Source organism: Protopterus annectens, chromosome 4.part0 (genome assembly GCF_019279795.1).
Source record: "Protopterus annectens isolate FY-2018-M chromosome 4.part0, PAN1.0, whole genome shotgun sequence".
NCBI lineage: Eukaryota > Metazoa > Chordata > Ceratodontiformes > Protopteridae > Protopterus > Protopterus annectens.
Genome location: NC_056733.1, coordinates 761,630,559 through 761,651,461, shown reverse-complemented (window position 1 = coordinate 761,651,461; position 20,903 = coordinate 761,630,559). Strand labels below are relative to the sequence as shown.

General features: G+C 46.6%; 1 protein-coding gene across 1 annotated transcript in view; it reads left to right on the top strand.

Annotated features, from left to right (window-relative positions):
* CHFR (checkpoint with forkhead and ring finger domains) overlaps positions 1-20,903 on the top strand; it is a gene marked incomplete at its 5' end in the record, with an annotated part of 992,863 nt that overhangs the window by 48,911 nt on the left and 923,049 nt on the right. Inside the window, 1 exon segment of the mRNA XM_044068718.1 lies at positions 12,111-12,338. Coding sequence (XP_043924653.1) covers positions 12,111-12,338 — 228 coding nt within the window.

Here is a 20,903-nt window from a genome sequence, read left to right as displayed (position 1 = left end):
GGGTTTCCTAAATTGGTAGTAATGTGTTATGAGCTGTGTCCTGCCACTGACTTCTCTGGGCCACTGGGATTGGTGGCTTAATGAGAAGTCCAGACATTTTGAAATAGTTATGCAACAGTATATACAATTGTAACCACAATACATTTTATTTTTTATTTACATTTATTATTATTGTTAATATTGATATTCTTCGTGTTTCACTGTTGCAGTCATCACACTTGGGTTGTCTGCTTGCAGGTAGCCCTCAGTCGGCCCGAATACCAGAGTCTTCGGATTTCTGCGTCGGATGCTGTCGCCTCTTCCATGATATCCGGTCATCAGGGGGGGGGTATAAAACATGCAGCCGACATCATTACTTCCGTTTTTCTTGCCGAGAAGGAGCCCGAAGCAGAAGCAGTTCACAACTGCCAGTCGGCCGTTACCTGAAATTTTAGATCTGAAGTAGGAGATTCATTTGTCTGCAACCTGTGGGTTATGGATCCGACATCGGATCCGAACCGGCATGGTTTACCAGCTATGGATCCAAGCTCTCAGCTCCTCCCCTCACCCATAATGCCCTGCTCTCCCTACATGACCTCAGATCTTGTTTGCCGCGCTGGTGACCAGATTTGTGTTTCCAAGCTCTTCAGCTAAGTGCTCTTTTTCAAGTATTTAGAAGTTTAAAAATTGTATTTTTGTGTGAAAGTTGTGTGAAAGTTTAGGTTTCCCTATTACTGTATTATACTTTTAGTGTTTTAAATTTAATTTTTACCTTCCCTCCCCTCGCTGGTAGCGTAGTGTGTGTTTGGGCCTGTTGTGTGCTTTAGTTACTTTACTTTTACCAACTTAGTTTAAGTAACTTTTTTGGTACTTGGGATGTCTGAACAACCCAAAGCTGTGTTCTCGAAGTGCTCCGAGTGTGGCCATAAGCTTTCCCCGGATGATGGCCACACTCGGTGCGTTAGATGCCTTGGGGTTGAACACCTCACTTCTGGATGTTCCATTTGTGCAGGGTTCAACCCCAGGGCATTGAAGGAGCGAGGTCCAAGCTTGTCTTGGCGGGTCTTTTGCCACCGGACTCAGCTCCGGCCTCTGCTCCGGGGGTAACCGTTTCTACGGTTGTCTCCTCTCCGGCTCCCCCTCCTCCTGGGACTCGACCTCCCTGTAGTGGTTCGGAGGAGAGGGAAGCAAGAAAGAAGGACCGGAGGGAGAAGCACCATAAGCGGTGGGCCGAGGCCTCTGTTTCGGCCCCGCCAGCCAAGCGGGCTTCTCCTCCGGCCTCCTTGTCTGCCAGTTCTCCCCCTCCTCTGCTCCAGTCACCTGTGTGTTTCTCACCGGGACCCGAGGAGGAGGAGACCCGATCTCCGACGAGGCTATCCAGGAGGCACTCTAGGCCTACCTCGGTAGCCTCGTCGAGATCGACGTATAGCCTGTCAGACGCTGATCTGGACCGGATGATGAGAAGGTTCATCCAGGCCCAGATGCAGATGGGAGTGCTCTTGCCTCCCCCCCCCCCTCTGGGGGGGAGCTTGACCCCTTTCTTTAAGCCAATTGCTCCTTCTCCGACCCGCTACCCGGGCTTGGAGCCGTTGGAGCCTAGCAGCTTCGTAGCCGGGGGTGGGTCGGCGTCGATAGTACTTGGTACTTCGGATCCGACCCTGCCCTCGAGTGCTTCGGATCCGACCTCTCGGAGCATGGATCCGAGCCGGATCTGGGGATCAGTGCTCCCGGCGCCGTCTGTGTTGGGCGCACTGTCGCCGGATCCGGCGCTTGGCGCCGGCTCCGATCCACTCCTCGGATCCGAGGGAGCCGATTGTCGGATCCTTTGGTCGAGGTCGGCTCCCCTTCGGCCTTTGATGTAGTGGAGAGGGCCCTGTTGAGGGTCTCCGGACCCCCGGCACTTGCTTCGGCTCCGTCCCGCGCTCCATCTGCACTGGGTCAGGCTTCCACCATCCGGCCCTTGGGACAGCCCGCTCCTTTGCCCCAAGCTGTTCCCCTGGAACAGGTCACTGTTTGCGAGGAGTCCTCTGACAGCCCCCCGGAGGATGTTCCCCGCAAACATACGTGCAAAAGGAGGCACATTGACTCCCCCGAGTCTCTCACAGAAGACAGTTTGGAGGAAGGGAAGGCTCCCCAAGGTCACCCCCCGAGGATGTCTCATTTGGAGACATCATGGAAATGCTCCGCATAAGGGGGGGGGTGGTCTGCCCCCAAGTCTTCCTCGGACGAGTCCGTGTTCTTGGAGGCATTTGAAGTGGGCCCGTCTACCTCTTGGGTGTTCCCTCCTGCCGACCCCTGGTGGACCTCATTACCACCAGGCGTGGAAGGAACCGGACACCGTGGAGCCAATCCCAAAAGGCCCGACCGTATTCTCAGTCCCCGGCTGACCGTGCCCATTGGAGTAAGGGGCCTCCGGTAGATGCCTTGTTGACGGCGGCCACCAAGAGGAACTTGCTCAGGAGAGTCCTCAGTCCATCCCGAGCAAGGAGTCTCGGATGATGGACCGCTTGGGGAAGCGGATGTTTAGTTCAGCGACCTTCTCTGTGAGGCGCTGAACTATCTGGCATGCGTGATTAGGATGCAGCGATCTTATAAAAGAATACGCTGCATCCCCCCCAGAGTCCATGTCGGAGGAGGACAAAGTGCTGCACTCCACCCGCATGGCCACTCTCAGGTCCGTCACTAATACCTCTATGCGGCTACTGTCCCATGCTACGGAAAGTGCCGCTAGAGCCGCAGGGGCAGGCCTAGTTACTAGATGTCAGGCCTGGCTCTGTCATTGCGATTTCTCAGAGCCCTTCAAGGCGTCATTTGCGAACGCCCCCTTCGATGGTTCTGCCCTCTTTGGTAAAACTGTTCGCGACACTTTGACCCAGAGCGAGAAGGACGGGAAGACGCTGTCTGCCGTCGGAATCCGCTTCTCTGCACCCCAGAGGCCCTATTCTAGGAACCAAAAGGGTCAGAAGAAGAAGATGTGGTTCCGGAAGTCGCAGCAATCCCAGCCTGCTCCAGACAACCAGTCCTTCTGTGGCAGAGGAGGACAGGGAGGACGCCGCCCTAGGGGCAGAGGGGCTCCTAGGAACTTCGGGTCCAGAGAACCCTTCTCTGAACGGCCCGCGCAGCAGCCCTGAGGGGTTGCCCGGCTGCTCCACTCTGGAGGCAGTCGGGGGACGTTTTTCGGAGCACCTAGCGGCATGGGAGTCCATAACATCAGACCGCTGGGTTCTCCAGATTATATCCAGAGGATACCGTATCCCCTTTCTTCACTTACCAAAATTGAAGTCCCTCCCTGACGTTCCACCCGGTCAGTGGGAGGCCGCTTTGGCAGAAATTGGCCATCTGCTAAAGAAAAGAGCCATCCAGCCCGTCCCCAGACCAGATCGGATCAGGGTTCTACTCCAGGTTCTTTTAGTGCCAAAAGGCGGGGATCTAAGACCAATTTTAGACCTTTCACTCTTGAACCTGGCAGTTCCCAAGGAGAAGTTCCGAATGGTCACATTGCAGTCTATTCTCCCCCTTCTGGGAGAAAATCACTGGATGTGCTCCATAGACCTCAAGGATGCGTACTACCACATACTAATGGACAGGCGCTCCAGGAGGTTTCTCCGCTTCCGGCTGGGAGCCAGTCACTACCAATTCCGGGTCCTTCCCTTTGGTCTCACCACAGCCCCCAGGGTGTTCACCAAAGTATTAGCAGTGGTAGCGGCCCACCTGAGGCTTCAGGGGGTGCAGGTCTTTCCTTACCTGGACGACTGGCTTCTCACCGCCCCAACAAGGCATCTACTTCTCTTGGCGCGAGACTCCTTTCTCCATCGTGCTCCTTGCCTGGGCATCACGATAAACACAAAAAAATCCAACCTAGCACCCACTCAGCTCATAGATTTTATAGGTGCCAGGTTAGACACGAGGAGACTGAGAGCCTTCCTCACAGCGGACAGAGTGCAAAGCCTACAGCTCCAGGTGCGGACCATTCTCCACTCAAATTCAGTTCCGGCGGAGTTGGTCCTGAGGGCCCTAGGGTCCATGGCGGCAGCGATTGCGCTTCTTCCTCTCGCCAGGTTCAATATGCGTATCCTTCAATGGACTCTCTTGGTTCAGTGGTCGTATCTTGCTCTTCCTATGCATCATCCCATTGCGATCAGCAAAGCGTGCAGGCGGTCCCTCCTGTGGTGGCTACACACTCCAGATCTCCGCGGAGGCCGCCCCTTTTGTGCCTCTCCCCCTCTCGCCACGGTGACCACGGACGCCTCCCGACTCAGGTGGGGGGGCATTTTGCAGGCCGGACGGTCCAAGGCACGTGGGACGATTCAGAGACCTTGCTGCATATCAATGTCCTAGAGATGAGAGCAGTGCTCTTAGCGTTGCTAGCTCTTCAGGCCTTTCTTCCATTGGGAACAATTGCGATTCAATCGGACAACATGTCTGTTGTCTGGTATATCAACAAACAGGGAGGAACCAGGTCTTACCCCCTTTGTCGAGAAGCCATGAGATTGTGGGAATGGGCAATCTCCACCAACCGCTTTCTCATAGCAACGCATATTCCGGGTCGGTCCAACATCCTGGCGGACAAACTCAGTCGCACCATTCTCACCCCCTACGAGTGGTCTCTCAATACTCAGGTAGCGGAGCATCTTAGCACAGTGGGGAACTCCTTGTTGCGATCTTTTGCGTCTCCCTCAAACACCAAATGCGACAGTTTTTAGCCTTGATACCTCCTCCCGGAGGTTCTCCAAGAGACGCTCTGGTGCATGCTTGGCCACCCGGTCTTCTTTATGCTTATCCCCCTTTGCCTCTGATGCTCCATGTTCTTCAGAAAGCCTCTCGGTTGAGGTGCAGAATGATCCTCATTGCTCCCTTTTGGCCTCGACAGATCTGGTTCCCCTTCCTAAGGTCTCACTCAGTGAATCCTCCTTGGATTCTAGATCCCATTCCGGATCTGATTTCTCATCCATCCCATCTATCTCCTCCGAACCTGGACAACCTCAAGCTGACCGCTTGGCTGCTCCAGTTCCACTCCTGATCAGGACTCCCGGTATTTCGTCCCCTGTTAAGGCCATCCTGGTGGCAGCTCACAAGCCATCCACTAGGAAAGTCTACCGTAGCAAGTGGAAGCGCTTCTCTTTGTGGGGCGGCAAGCCCTAACACCTTTCACAGTTCCTCTCCCTTTGGTGCTTGACTTCTTAACCACTCTTTTTAATGATGGTGCCAGCAGTTCCACGGTCAAAGTACAGCTTGCAGCAATTTCTCATTATCACATTGGTCATGACTCCAGTCCACTGATGTCTGCCAAATTGTGCAAGATTTTCCTTAAAGGTACCTTTCTTCTCAGGCCCCCTATAAAGCAAGCGATTCCTCCTTGGGACCTTTCCTTAGTTCTTCAGGCCTTGACCGCTCCCCCCTTCAAACCTGCGGCTACTGTAGATCTGAAATTCTTATCCTTCAAGACTGCCTTCTTAGTAGCCATTACTTCGGCCAAGAGAGTCTCAGAGCTTCAAGCATTATCAGCTAAACCTCCGTACTTGGGTCTTTCATCCGGACCGTGTTTTCCTCAGGACCAACCCGTCCTTTCTTCCTAAGGTAGCTTCTGAAGCAAACATTAATCAATCCATTAACCTCCCTGTTTTCTTCCCCAAATATCAAAACAAGGGTGAGTACAAGCTTCACTCCTTAGACGTTCACAGGCAACTTAGATTTTATCTAAACAGGACTGCTGGTCATAGGCAATCCGACCAGTTGTTCATTTCCTTTGCTAAATTTAATTTGGGCAAGCCAATTTCCAAAGTCTCATTATCTCGCTGGATTTCACAATGTATCTTACTAGCTTATCAAGCTTCGGGAAGGCCCGCACCGGAGGGTGTACATGCCCATTCAACCCGGTCAGTCTCTACCTCAGCCGCCTTTAAGGCTAGGATTCCTCTAGATGATATTTGTGCAGCAGCCACGTGGGCTTCATCTCATACTTTTATTTCCCACTACAAGCTGGATCTTGCATCTAGAGGTAGAGCATCCTTTGGCTCCGCGGTGCTCCGGAATATCCTTCCATGATGACCGCCCAAGATTCAGGTAGCTGGGGACTCTGTCCCACAGGTTGCAGACAAATGAATCTCCTACTTCAGATTTAGAAGTTATGTACTCACCATAACGTTCCATCTGAGTAGGTGTATTCATTTGTCTGCAACCATCCCGCCCTCCTATCCCCCTGGCCTTTCAGTTTCCTGCATATGTTGTGTTACCCTTTTCAGGGTGTTTATGCTGTTGGCAAACTCGATCTGAGGTCATGTAGGGAGAGCAGGGCATTATGGGTGAGGGGAGGAGCTGAGAGCTTGGATCCATAGCTGGTAAACCATGCCGGTTCGGATCCGATGTCGGATCCATAACCCACAGGTTGCAGACAAATGAATACACCTACTCAGATGGAACGTTATGGTGAGTACATAACTTCTAATTTTTCGAGTTTCAAACCTGAAGTCTTCTAAAGCCAAGTACCCCATTGGGGATTCTTTTTTTCTTGCACTAACCAATGTCAGAAAAAGTTAACAATTGTCTTGCCTGTGGAAAGCAAATACCTCACAGAGATTTTCATTCTTACTGCGTCAACTGTTTAGAACCAGACCACGATGTCCTCGCTGTTGGTTTTGTGCCTTGTTTAACGTCCGAACCATTCGTCATCAGGCTATTTTTGTAGCTAAATTCTTTAGCTGTCGTTCTCCGTATTCTGAAATGGCTTTAGTAAGCCATCTGACTACCGATCTTCCGAAAAAGCACAAAGACAGAGACAGACCGCATAGGTCAAAAACTGTCGCTGACACTTCCATTAAGCTAGTCACCAGTCTGCCGGTACTCAGTGAGGCACCTTTGCAGCCCCTGATGCTTGCTTCTACAGATTCGCAGGCCTCTGCTGAGACCCATTCGGAGTCTGGTATGCCGCAAGATGCTTCTTCGACTATGGAACCTGTGGATGTCTCTACCTTGGATAGGTCCGAAGCTGCTGTGCAGGCACCGGCTTCTGAGGGTGTATTCTGACCTACCAATATTCGTATTAAACTGATAACTTCATTTTTAACTAAAACTACCGAGTTTCTCAGGCCCAGAGTTCGCACTACGCCTAGAAAACCGACTTCCAAAGTGCATGCTCAAGCTCCCATGCCACAAAAACTAATGCTTAGAATGGCTGAAGACCTTATTTCTCTAATTAGGGGAAGCCAGCCTTCCCCTGCTAAAAGACAAAGAATTGAATTTCCTTCTGATTCTACAGACCAGGAGTCCGATGACTTCTGACTCTTCTGATTACCAGGACATACCCTTATCTACCTATGAAGATTCAGATGCAGAGGAATCCATTCCCTCTGCCTCCCCTCCAGAGGATTTTTCTTTTGCTGAAACCTTGCATACCTTAAGAGAGCATTTCCGCTGGGAATGCCAGGACTATCCTCAGTCCAAAAAGTGACTCTGGGAATTTTTAGATTTGCCTCAGCACAGGCCCCTAGCTATACCCCCTGTCCTGGATATTGTAGACGATGTCTTCATGGGATCTAGTCTTGCGCCTGACACTTTACCACCAGCTCCTAGAAAACCTGACAGGTACTACAGAGTACCTGACTCTCACAAATTTCTCTTTAGGAATCCTACTACGGATCCAGAAACCATTTCCCAGGGACCTAAAGGCATTAAGGCTACTACAGTCAAAAACCCTACCCCTTCAGACAGGGATTTTAGAGCTTTAGACAGATGGGGTAAGAAGGTATATACCTCTGCAACTCTTGCCATCAGGGCTTTGAATTGCCAGTTTCACATGTTGAAGTACCAGCAACATATGGAACTTATCAAAACAAAAAATGGTGTTACTTCCAGATTGTGCAGAAAAATAAAGATTTACAAGGGTTAATGCATTCTGCAAACCAAGTTAGTAAACCTATTTTGCAGTCTGGGTTTGATATCTTGCAGGGCTGCTGTCACTGGGTGTGTACTGAGAAGGAATGCTTGGCTGAAGGAACAAGTCTTGCTAGACCATGTCAAAACAAAATTACTAGATGCTCCATTAAATCAGGATTGTTTGTTTGGCACAAAAGCAGAAGAAGTTCTTAAAAAGATGGAAGAAAAAGCTAACTCTGCAAACTGTCAAAGATTTCTTACAGGTGTAGCCACCCAGATTCAGTAGGCATTGGCCTTCAAAAAGCTGGTCCTTTCCAGTCCCTCCCAGGCGTCCTGAGTCCAAACCCAGGGGAAACAGACCACCAAGACTACAGTCTCAGGGTATGCAGAGATCTAAGCAATGGAGTGTTCCCACCTCAAAAACAGGGAGTGATAAGCCACCCCCTTATGGAAAAAGTTCACAATGACTTTCCAATTATCCTTCCCAGCTATGTCCGAATACTTGCACCCCTAGGAGGAAAACTCGCCCTTCATGCAAAAAAATGGATGTCCATTACTCAGGACCGATGGGTTCTAAACATTGTATCCCAGGGATACAGATTCTACTTCCACTCACTGCCAACCCCAAGCGGGTTGCCAGATCTTACTCCAATCCACTGGCAGAGGCTCAAAAGCAAGTACTTTCCCTTCTCCATATCAGGGCTATTCGTCCTGTTCCAGTAGAACAAAGGGGACAGGGTTTTTACTCTGGACTGTTCCTGGTGCCCAGAAAAGAGAGCTCTTGGCGCCCTATCCTGGGTCTGTCAATTCTCAACACCTTTCTGGTGGTTCCAAAATTCAAAATGCTTACACTGCAACAGCTTCTTCCTATGCTAGCCAAGGATGCCTGGTTAGTCACCCAAAAGTTAAAAGAAGCTTATCTGCACATCCCCATAAGGGAGTCTTGCAGGAAATATCTACGTTTCAGGGCAGGCTCTATGCACTATCAGTTCTCTTCACTTCCCTTTGGGTTATTTACTGCACCCAGAGGATTCACAAAGTGCCTGGCTCCAGCAATTGCATACTGCAGGCAGAGAAATATTCAAATTTACGCATACTTGGGCGATTGCCTGATTCAGGCGAACAGTCAGGAATTGCTACTTCAGCACCTGACATGTGTAAAAAGACTTCTAACTTCACTAAGGGTACACCATCAACGAAAATAAATCACAACTGGTGCCCAGTAAACAAGTTGTATTCCTGGGAGCAAGCTTGAACACAACTTCCCAGATGGCATTCCTCATTCCAGAAAAGCGAGTCCATTTGACAAAATGTTTCAAACTAATGGCCACCAAAACCCAGCTATTTGCAAGGAAAATACTGCAAGCCATAGGGTTCATGGCCTCATGCATTCTGCTAATTCCATATGCAAAGCTGCATATGAGGAAACTTCAGTGGTACTTAAAACGTATCTGGTGTCAACATTCTCAGGACCTGGAAGCAGTGATTCCTGTCATACCTTGTCTAAGGACAGAGTTCCTTTGGTGGGCAGAAACATGCAACCACAACAAGGGACTTCCATTCACTCAACCCCTCGCCACCCAAACCCTGACAACAGACTCATCAGACTATGCATGGGGGGCTCAAATGGCAGGCAAAAATATATTCAAGGCAAATGGAGCACAGAACAAATTCCCCTGCGTATCAATCAAAAAGAGATGCTAGCTGTACAGAATGCTCTGACAGCCTTCAAATACCTTATCCTTCCATGAGAGCTCCTGATAAAGACGGACAACACCACAGTTATGTGTTACATAAACAAACAGGGGGGAACTCTTTCTTACCCACTCTGCAGGTTAGTCATGGCCCTGTAGAACACAGCCTTGAGCAACCAAGTACACATACAAGCTCAATTCTTCCCAGGCAAGCAGAATTCACTGGCAGATGACTTAAGCAGAAATCTACTGGACCCTCACGAGTGGAAACTGGAACCCAACTCATTCAAACTTCTAACCCAGAGGTGGGGAACACCGGAGGTGGACCTGTTTTTCCTCCCCCCAAAACCACCAGCTGAGCAAATTTTGCACAAGGAATGTCACAGCAGAGCCTGGAAGTTGGATGCCCTATCCTTTACATGGGAAAACCTGTCAATTTATGCCTTTCCTCCTCTGCCCCTCCTTTCAAAAGTACTACTCAAGATCAAACAGGACAGGCCAAGGGCAATCCTTATTGCACCAGACTGGCCATGCAAGTACTGGTACCCACTCCTATGCAGTCTGACAGCAGTGCCACCCTGGCACCTACATCAGACACCCTCCCTGCTGTTTCAGCAGGAGGAATAGGTTTTGCATCCACAGCTGCAAACCCTAAACCTTGCAACCTGGCTTATCCCCTGAATACACCACCAGCATCCCTCAGAAAATGGGTGCTGGACGTCATCCTTGAGGCCAGAAGGCCTAATACTAGGAAATCCTATGCTGAAAAGTGGAAAAGATATTGTTCTTGGAGTCGGTCTCAAGGAAAGGATACCGCTGTACCCACTTTATCTCAAGTCCTGGATTACCTAGCAGAGCTGCTCCACAGAGGCCTATCCTTCTCATCCATTAAGATTCATGCCTCTGCCATCTCAGCTCATTATAATACTGAGCCACCTCTCTTTTCTCATCCTCTCATCAAACAGTTCCTGAGAGGAGCTAACAATTTAAGACCCCTCTAGGAGAGCTCCCACCCCGGCCTGGGACCTTAACTTTGTACTGGAGAAGCTCACACTTCCATCTTTTGAACCTGCTGCTTCAGCAGAGTTAAAATTCCCATCTTGGAAAACAGCCTTACTTCTAGCTATTACTTCAGCAAGAAGAGTGTCTGAGTTACAGGCACTAATGGCGGTGGAGCCCTTCATTATTTTCCATGCTGACAGGGTTTCCCTCAGGATTAACCCATCCTTTATGCCCAAGGTGGTATCTAGTGTGGCTTTAAACCAATCCATCCATTTGCCAACCTTTTTCCCTAATCCTCAGAATAAAGGGTAAAGGATCCTGCACTCCTTGGACATGCACAGACAGCTCAGGTTTTACCTTGACAGGACTAAGCCTTTCAGAAAGTCTGACCAGCTGCCATTCAGCTTTGCTGCAGGGGCAGAGGGCAAGGCCATTTTGAAGCAAACCATTTCCAAATGGATAGCTCACTGCTTCCATTTCTGCTACAAGCACCATGGAAAACCTACCCCTCAGGGGATCAGAACTCATTCCACTAGAGCTCCTTCAACCTCTACAGCATTTCTCAGGGGAGTCCCTACCAGGGACATCCTGGAAGCTGCAACCTGGAGTTCTGTACACACCTTCACCAAGCATTAGCCACTTACCTATTTTTTCTAAATCCAGAGCTGGATTTGCTACAGCAGTCTTACAAGGCCTGCTAGCCAGCCCTAACATTTCTTGATTGCCTCCACCCTTCCTCAGCTTTGGGAATCAACCCAAGTGTGATGACTGCAGCAGTGAAACACGAAGAACATAGTACAGTTGTGTACACTTACCATAAATGTAGATGTTCGAGTGTATTCACTGTGGCAGTCCTGGTTTCCCTCCCTCCAGCCCCCCTGGCTTTCTGTATACTTTCTACTTGTCCTCTTTATGACCATCTTTTATGGCAGGGGTATTTACTTTTCACTCGAGGTGTTCCACACCATGTAATAGCTTTCTATTTTGAGGGATCCTGACATCTGGGGCAAGAAAAACTGATGTAATGGCATCGGCTGCATGTTTTATACCCCCTGACGACCTGACATCATGGAAGAGGTGACAGCATCCGATGCAGAAATCCCAAGACTCTGGTATTAGGGCCGACTGAAGGCTACCTGCAGGCAGATAACCCAAGTGTGATGACTGTAACAGTGAATACAATCGAACATCTACATTTATGGTAAGTGTGCCCAGCTGTACTTTTTGCATCATACATATGGTAAAATGCTGCTACTTTTGGCATTTAGGGCGTATAACACAGTGACTGCTAGGCATGATGTTAAGTATGTTATTCTTTAAGGCAATAATGTGCTTTTAAGACGTTCCTGATACTAGTATATGCTGAATGTTAAGGTTTAGTCAGAAACTGAAACTTTGCATATGTGTGCAGCACTGCATTTCATTAGGCAGGTACTAAAGTTTTCCTAAGGTGATTTTGAATGTGTTAGAAGCATGATTTTCAGTTAAAATGCTGACTAGAAGATGCTTTATCATAAGTTGCAGGTGTACCTCTCTGACTTATTTTGTGTTTCTGGTTCACAGCCAGCACATCTTTGTCGTTCCCAGGGACTGTCTGTCCCCAAGAATCATTAAAGACTGGAATCCCTGCTGCTGTCAGTGGTGCAGATGAGCCTCAGAAACTCCATAGTCCTGTACTGACTTCATTGGATAATGAGGGTACTGAAGGTACTGTACTACCCTCATCTGTTCAGCAAGACGAGGAGGAGGCGATAATAAACCTGGGCCCTGCTAGAAAGAAAAGAAGAGGAGGTGATGACTTTCACTATTTTTTCCATCTCCACTTTCTTTGAATAACTACTTCGGTTATCTAACAGTGTAGTGCCTCGCAGGATGCGCAGTAGCAAACCCCGCCCCTAAATGCCCACAACTTACCAAGCTACGTTAATAGTAATTAGCTATCATGTAGCTGTCACCGGAATAAAACAAAGTAGTGAAAAGCCTTTGATTGCACCGGAATAATAAAATAAAGCCGTAAAAAGCCTTCTATTTGAATCGGAATGTATAAAACAATAAAACAAAGCAAGGAATGTATCTGTCAGTTTCACATAGTACGCATTAAACAAAACAAAAAAAAAAAAAAACAGAAAAATGAAATACAAACACCGGACTGATTTTAAATGCCACAGGAGGACACAAGTGGCTATCCAAGACAGCTGGTGGCACTTGACAATATAGAGCAGTATTTCTGAAAGCTTGTAATCTATGATTGCAGTAGTTGGCAACAGGTAGTTGTGACACTGTAAAATTAGCGGTTATTCAGGTGTTTTAAATAATGTTAAATAAAACACATTTCCAGAGTGTAAAATTAGAGGTTATTCAGGTATTGCATGTGTTAAAGCATGCATCGTGACTAGTGAAATACCTGCACTCTTTCTTGTTTTAGGTAACTGTGACAGCTGCAATTTGCTTTTAAACTCTTATGCTTCTCTAGCTGTGGGTCTCATCAATACCTCCTCTTGAACTGCCATAGTATAAGGAATTTTCTGTCCAGACCGTATTAATACATAACCAGACACACATTTGGACTTTAGCACCGTTTCATTAGCTGAACGTGACTGATAAAGACCCAAATATAGAAACAGATCATCAAGTTTCTTTTGTGGTTTTACTGCTCTCGATACTGACCATTATTTCTAATTAAGACTTGGTTGATCGTAATGCTGAAAGTTTTTTTTCTCACCTCGCACTACAGTATTACTGTCCAAAGAATAACATACAGGCTACATTTATTTTATCTTATCTTAATCAACGTAGTCAGGGTAAACACTGACCCAGATGGACCATTTCTAGGTTTATATCAAAAAGACCGATAAACAAACTTCGGTAACAGTGAACATCTTACTAGCTTATCTTTGAGAATAACCCAAGAATCTGTCCAGTAGCCACTGCTAAACCATACTACTATCTAAAGCTGTGATTTTAAGCAGCTTTTGGAGTTATCGACATTTTTTCCTTTAAAATGTTATTTTTTTTTCCTCACGAAGCTGTCACTCAGATGTACGATTACCTGCCAATCAATATGGACACACCCTAACCTGCGCAGTACCGCCCACGAGGTACTACACTGTTAGATAACCACTACTTCAACAAAAAAAATATGTGCTAGAGTTATTTGATAAAAGTATTGTCGCTTGTGTAACATACTTGTTGTTCCATATAATGATTTGTTTAAGGCAGTTTGAGAAACATTTTTTTCCATAGATTGTTCTCGTCAGTCATGGTCATCTTGTTTGGAATATACCCTTACAATTGTATGCCTGTCTGATAAATATTTGTTGTATTTTCTACTGTATAATCGTACTTGCATATTGCCTTTGACCTTGGCTCATGGTTGAAAAGGATTCTCAGACCAGATGTTCATCATGTTTCACTGTTGCAGTCATTACCCTTGGGTTATCCTGCAGGCAGGCGACCCGCAGTCGGCCCGAGTTCCAAAGTCTTGGTCCGGCGTCGGTTGTTGTCGCATCCTCCCGGACTTCAGTGCGCCAGGGGTATAAAAGTTGCAACCGACGCCATTTTCTTCAGTCTTTCTTGCCGCACAGTGTCCGAAGCAAAAGCAGTTCGCAAGTACCGGTCGGCCGACTCCTGAGATTTTCAAAATTGAGTTTCAGAACCAAAGTCTTCAATAAAGCTAAGTACCCCGTTGGGGAAACTTTTTCTTGCTCCAGACCAATGTCAGTAAAAGTTAATAATTTGTATTTCTTGTGGGAAGCAAATACCTCGTAAAGACATTCACTCTTACTGTATTCCTTGCCTAGGCCCTGACCACGACGTCACTAGTTGTCGGTTTTGTGCTAGATTCAATAAACGCACTATTAAACGTCGGTTTGATTTTGCTTTGCATTATTTTGGCCGAAGATTTAATTACATAATGCCGTCGGAACAACCGACGACCGGAATCTATAAAAAACGCAAAGACAAAGAAAAGGACAGGCATCCGAGGTCCAAAACCGATGAAGAAGCCTCTTCTAGGCCAGTCGCCGGTTCTCAGTGAGGCGCTTTCGCAGCCCCTGACACCCGCTAATTCAGAGCCAAAGGCTGCTACCGACAGCCACGTGGAGACACCGAGACCTGTGGAAACTCAAGGTATTGGGCCTACGGAAACTATTCCCTCAGATGGGTCCGGAGCCGCTGAGCAGGCATCGGCTTCTGAGGGTGTTTTCAGACCTTCACAGCTTACAATTAAGCCCTCTTCAGCAGCAAAGGCAAAATCAAAAACACCATTAAAGACAAGGAAATAAGTATAGTATTCTCCAGAACAGTCATCCATGCCAAAGAAACAGATGCTTAAAATGGCCGAAGACCTAATTACTTTAATCAGTGGTTCCCATCCCCCTCCTGACAAAAGGCCTAGGCAAGACACTGATTATAATTCCTCTGACCAGGTTTCTATTTCCTCTGACTCCTCTTCTGATCAGGGATACTCTCTCCCTCCTTATGAGGACTCTGATGCAGAAGAGTCCATACCTTCTGCCTCTCCGCCTGAGGATTATACTTTTTGGGAAACCCTGCACACCATGAGGGAGCATTTCCATTGGGAGAGCCAGGATTATTCAGAATCCAAGAAAAGGCTCAGAGACTTCCTGTTATTTCCCCAGCACAGGCCCCTGGCTATCCCCCCTGTGCTTGATATTGTTGATGATGTTTTTTCTGAATCCAGTCTGTCTCCTGATTCTTTACCCCCTGCACCAGTCAAACCAGACAGGTACTACAGAGTCCCTGATTCTCATAAATTTATTTACAAAAACCCTGCTGCAGACCCAGAAACAATTTCTCAGGGTCCAAAAGGGGTTAAGGCTTCCACTGCTAAAAATCCTGTCCCCTCCGATAGGGATTCCAGAGCTCTGGACAGATGGGGGAAAAAGGTTTACACTTCTGCAGCTTTAGCTGTAAGAGCTTTAAACTGTCAGTTTCACATGCTTAAATACCAACAGTACCTCATGTCATTGTTAAAACAGAAAATGTTTTCAAATACAGAAGGTCTTGACAGTAAGGAAATGCAGGATTTATTGCATGCAGTTGAAAAAGTGGGAAAGCATACTCTGTGGTTTTGATTCTTTAGAGGCTTGTTGTAGAGCCGCAGTGACAGGCTCTGTTATTCGTAGGCATGCTTGGTTGAAAGAACAAAGTTTACCTGACCATGTTAAAGTAAAAGTATTGGATGCTCCATTTCAGCATGATACTTTGGTGTTAAGGCAGAAGAAGTGTTAAAGAAAATGGAGGATAAAGCCAAGTCAATGCAGACAGTGAAAGATTTCTTACAGGTTCAACCACCTAGATTTAGCAGAAACTGGCCTTCAAAAAATTGGTCCTTTCCAGTGTCAGACAGGCCACAAAGAGGCAGATACAGACGCCCAAGAGGCAGATCTCAACCCCAAGGCTCCTACCGACCTAAGCAATGGGGTGCTTCAGCCCCCAAAGGAGGGGAAGACAAATCACAACCTTATAGGAAACAAGTCTCAATGACTTCCCTCTGCAAATGCCAAGCACTTACCTTTTAACAGCTCCCCTAGGGGGAAAGCTAGCACTTTTCTCAAAAAATTGGCACATGATCACCCAGGACCAATGGGTGCTGAATATGGTTTCTCAGGGTTACAGGTTCCACTGCCACACGCTTCCAAAACCAAAAGGTATGCTAGACCTACCACAAAACCAATGGGCAGAGGCACAAAAACAGATTGTTGCTCTCATGGACATGGGAGCTGTTCAAAAGTTCCACAGCAAGAACAGGGACAAGGATTTTATTCAAGACTTTTCTTAGTACCAAGAAAGGACAAAGCCTGGAGACCAGTACTGGTCCTGTCAATCCTAAACACTTTCCTGGATGTTCCAAAATTCAAAATGTTAACACTTCATCAACTTCTGCCCATGCTGGGCAAGAAGGCTTGGCTAGTTACTTTGGACCTCAAGGAGGCATACCTGCATTTTCCAATCAGAAAATCTTGCAGAAGATACCTCAGATTCATAGCAGGCTCAATGCATTACCAATTCTCTACACTGCCCTTTGGCTTATCTACTGCGCCCAGGGTCTTCACAAAATGCCTGGCACCAGTAATTGCATTTTGCAGACAAAAAGGAATTCAAATATATCCCTACTTGGACGACATCCTTATTCAAGCAGAGAGCAAGGACATTCTTCTAAAACATCTGGCGTTTGTAAAAAGATTGCTAATTTGCCTAGGGTACACAGTAAACAAAAGTAAATCAAAACTAGTGCTCTCACAAGAGATAATATTCCTGGGTGCAAGCTTAAATACAACTGCCCAGATGGCTTATCTCATGCCAGATAAACAAAGGCAACTGACTCATTACTTTCAAATGATGGCAACAAAAACCCAGCTCCCTGCAAGAAAAATTCTGCAGGCCCTGGGCTTCATGGCATCCTTCATTCTACAAATTCCATATGCAAAACTGCATATGAGGAAACTACAATGGTATCTAAAAAGTGTTTGGACTCAGCATTGTCACAGTCTGGAGACAATCATTACTTTAATTCCCTGCCTACAGCAGGAGTTTTGATGGTGGGCCCAGGCTTGTCACCACAACAAGGGACAGCCTTTCACTTTACCTACAGCCAGGCAGACAATAACAATGGATGCATCGGATTATGCCTGGGGGGGCACATATGGAAGGAAAATGCATTCAGGGCACGTGGCTCAAGGAACAAATGCATCTTCACATCAATCAAAAAGAGATGCTAGCTGTACAGAATGCCCTGACAGCTTTCAAGGACCTACTACATCCAGGACAATTATTAATAAAGACAGACAGTACCACAGTTATGTGGTACATAAGCAAGGGGGCACACATTCCTACCCTCTTTGTAGGCAAGCCATGACTTTGTGGAACACAGCATTGACTTATCAAGTACATCTGCAGGCACAATTCCTGCCAGGAACAAAAAATACACTGGCAGACGAACTAAGCAGAAATCTCATGGATCCTCACGAATGGAAACTAAATCCACAAGTGTTCAGCATGATAACGAGGAAATGGGGACGCCCAGACATAGATCTTTTTGCCACCCCACACAATTACCAAATACAGAAATTCTGCACAAGAACTTATCACTCTCAAGCATGGAAAGTGGATGCTCTATCATTCAGCTGGAAAGGCCTGACAGTCTATGCCTTCCCTCCGATGCCTCTCCTTACCAAGGTCCTCCTAAAAGTCAGACAAGAAAAGACAAAATTGATCCTGATTGCCCCAGACTGGCCACGCCAGCACTGGTACCCACTCCTAAGGAGCTTGTCTCAAGGCCCAGCTTGGCCTCTACCTCAAATTCCTCATCTTCTGACACATCAGAACAATCAGATTCTGCACAGTCAACTCAGAACCTTAAATCTGGCAGCTTGACAGATAATGTAGCCACTCAGACTGCATCTCTTTCTAAAGCTGTTATGGATGTCATTTTAGAAGCCAGAAGGCCCAGCACTAGGAAATCTTATGCAGAAAAATGAAAGAGATTCTGTGCTTGGAACCAGGCACAAGGCCTCGAACCACTGGTCCCTAATATACCTCAGATTTTACAGTACGTAACTGAGATGCTGGACAAAGGCCTATCTTTCTCATCAATTAAATCAATTAAAATACATGCCTCTGCTATTTCAGCTCATTACAATACGGAGCCTCCTATTTTTTCACATCTTCTACTACAACAGTACCTCAGAGGGGCAAAAAATATAAGACCCCCAAGGAGAGCACCAGTACCAACTTGGGATCTCAATTTTGTTTTAGAAAAACTCACACTGCCTCCATTTGAGCCAGCCAGCACAGCTGATCTAAAATTCTTATCATGGAAAACTGCTCTGCTCCTAGCAATAACTTCAGCAAGAAGAGTCTCAGAGTTACAGGCATTAATGGCTGTGGAACCTTTCATCGTTTTTCATCAGGACAGGGTCTCACTTAGGACAAACCCAACATTCATGCCAAAAGTGGTCTCCAATGTGGCCTTGAACCAAACCATTCATTTGCCTACTTTCTACCCAAATCCACAAAATAAAGGGGAGAAACTTTTGCACTCTTTGGATATACACAGACAGCTATGATTTTACCTGGACAAAACAAAAGCCTTCAGAAAAACTGAGCAACTGTTTGTAGCTTATGCTGCAGGATCACAAGGAAAGCCTATTACAAAGCAGACAATTTCAAAATGGATAGGCCACTGCATCCGCTTCTGTTATGCACAGCATGGCAAATCAGTGCCTAAGGACATTAGGCCTCATTCTACCAGAGCAGCAGCCATTTCAGCAGCTTTTCTCAGAGGAGTACCAACCAAAGACATTTTAGAAGCTGCAACCTGGAGCTCAGTGCACACTTTCACCAAGCACTACCACTTACCTCTCTACTCTAAATCCAGAGCAGGCTTTGCCACTGCAGTTCTGCAGGGCCTGGTAGCCTCTCCAAATCCTATTTAGACCCAGCCACCCAACCTCAGCTTTGAGATTCTACCAAAGTGTAATGACTGCAACAGTGAAACACTATGAACATAGTACAGTTGTGTACCTACCATAAATGTAGATGTTCGAGTGTATTCACTGTTGCAGTCCAGATTACCCACCCACCATCCCCCTTTTTATTGCTGGGACTTTTCTGTACTTCTCAGCTCTATACAACCTATGTGGTGTATTTGCTTGTAGATGAAGAAAATGTTTATAGTAATATATGCATGTTTTTTGGCATATTTTTATCTTTCCAGCCTTCCTATCTGGGGGCACCTGACATCTGGGACAAGAAAAACTGAAGAAAATGGCATCTGTTGCAACTTTTATACCCCTGGCGCACTGACATCAGGGAGGATGCGACAGCAACTGACGCCGGACCAAGACTTTGGAACTCGGGCCGACTGTGGGTCGCCTACCAGCAGGATAACCCAAGTGTAATGACTGCAACAGTGAATACACTCGAACATCTACATTTATGGTAGGTACACAACTGTACTTTCTCTTACCCTTTTAGCAAATGTAGATAGATAAAATGCAGTACTAACTGCTTTAGGCTTAGGATTTCACTGGGCACACCTTCCTAGCCCCATGCAGTAAATTGATTAGGATTCTGGCTTGATTTGAAGTGTTTAGAGGGCTAGAAGCAACCAAACTGGAACAGAAATTATCGGTTTTATTTTTATTTTTAATTTTTATTTGTGTAATCCTTCATCCACTCTGACATAAACAGAGTTTGTTGCTATAAAGATCTGCAGTAGCAGAAGCAAATCTCATGACTCATCCGATGCATTTTTTAAACATCTTTATTAAATCACAATTGCAATAATGGCATAGCTGCAAATACATTAGTAGAAAAGAAAACTAACTGTAGCAATATTTTAACTATTTTCATGCAGTATACATATATATTTTTAATATTTGTAATTTAGCCCAACATTATATAAATTGCTTAATTCCTGCCATCCGTTAAACCTCACTCCTCACATTATTCTGATACTGTCATGTTAGTGGCACACAGGTAGCACACACGCCTTTGGTGTAGAAAGTTGTAGTTTCTATTCCCACACCAGATAAATGGATTGCTAACACTGCACTGCAGCATAAAGATGGGGTGCTGCACTCCTCCTGAGTGTGTCACCCTTCAGGTGAGACAGCTTGGGATGATATGCTCGACAAGCCACGATGCTTCGCTAGGGACGGCTTGCACCTGTCACCCCTGGGCTTTCGGATATTGGCAAAGGCTCTTGCTACCCCCATAGTGCCTTTTTTAGGCAAGGCTCAAAAAACAAACCCACCTCCATAGGTATCACAAGGGATAAGAAACTAAGAGTAATGCTACTCAACGCCAGAAGTCTAAACCTCAAGATGCACGCACTCGAAACTCTCCTTAGCATGGAGAACATCGATATCTGTGCAGTAACAGAAACCTGGTTCAGGGCTCCCGAGAGCACCCTAGCACTACCAGGTTATACCTCATACCATGCTTTTTGGCCCCAAAACTTGGACCGAACCACAAAAGGAGGGGGAGTATCGATATTCATCAGAGATACCCACACCTCCAGGTTGGTGGCAAAGCACGAAGCATCAGAGACTATCCATGTGCAACTAACAGTGGGTAAAACTGCCTTCCAGTTTATAGCCTGCTACAGACCACCCTCCCAAACCCAGGAACCCCACTCGGCCTTCCTGAGAACACTGGAAAATATGAAGGTCTCTCCAAACACCATTATATTGGGCGACTTCAACTACCCAAACATAGACTGGGAGCATTACTCTAGCACCAACACCCTAGCCCAAAGGTTCCTAGAATTTATAAACTCAAATGCTATGGAACAACTTGTTACCACTCCCACAAGAGGGGAAAACATAC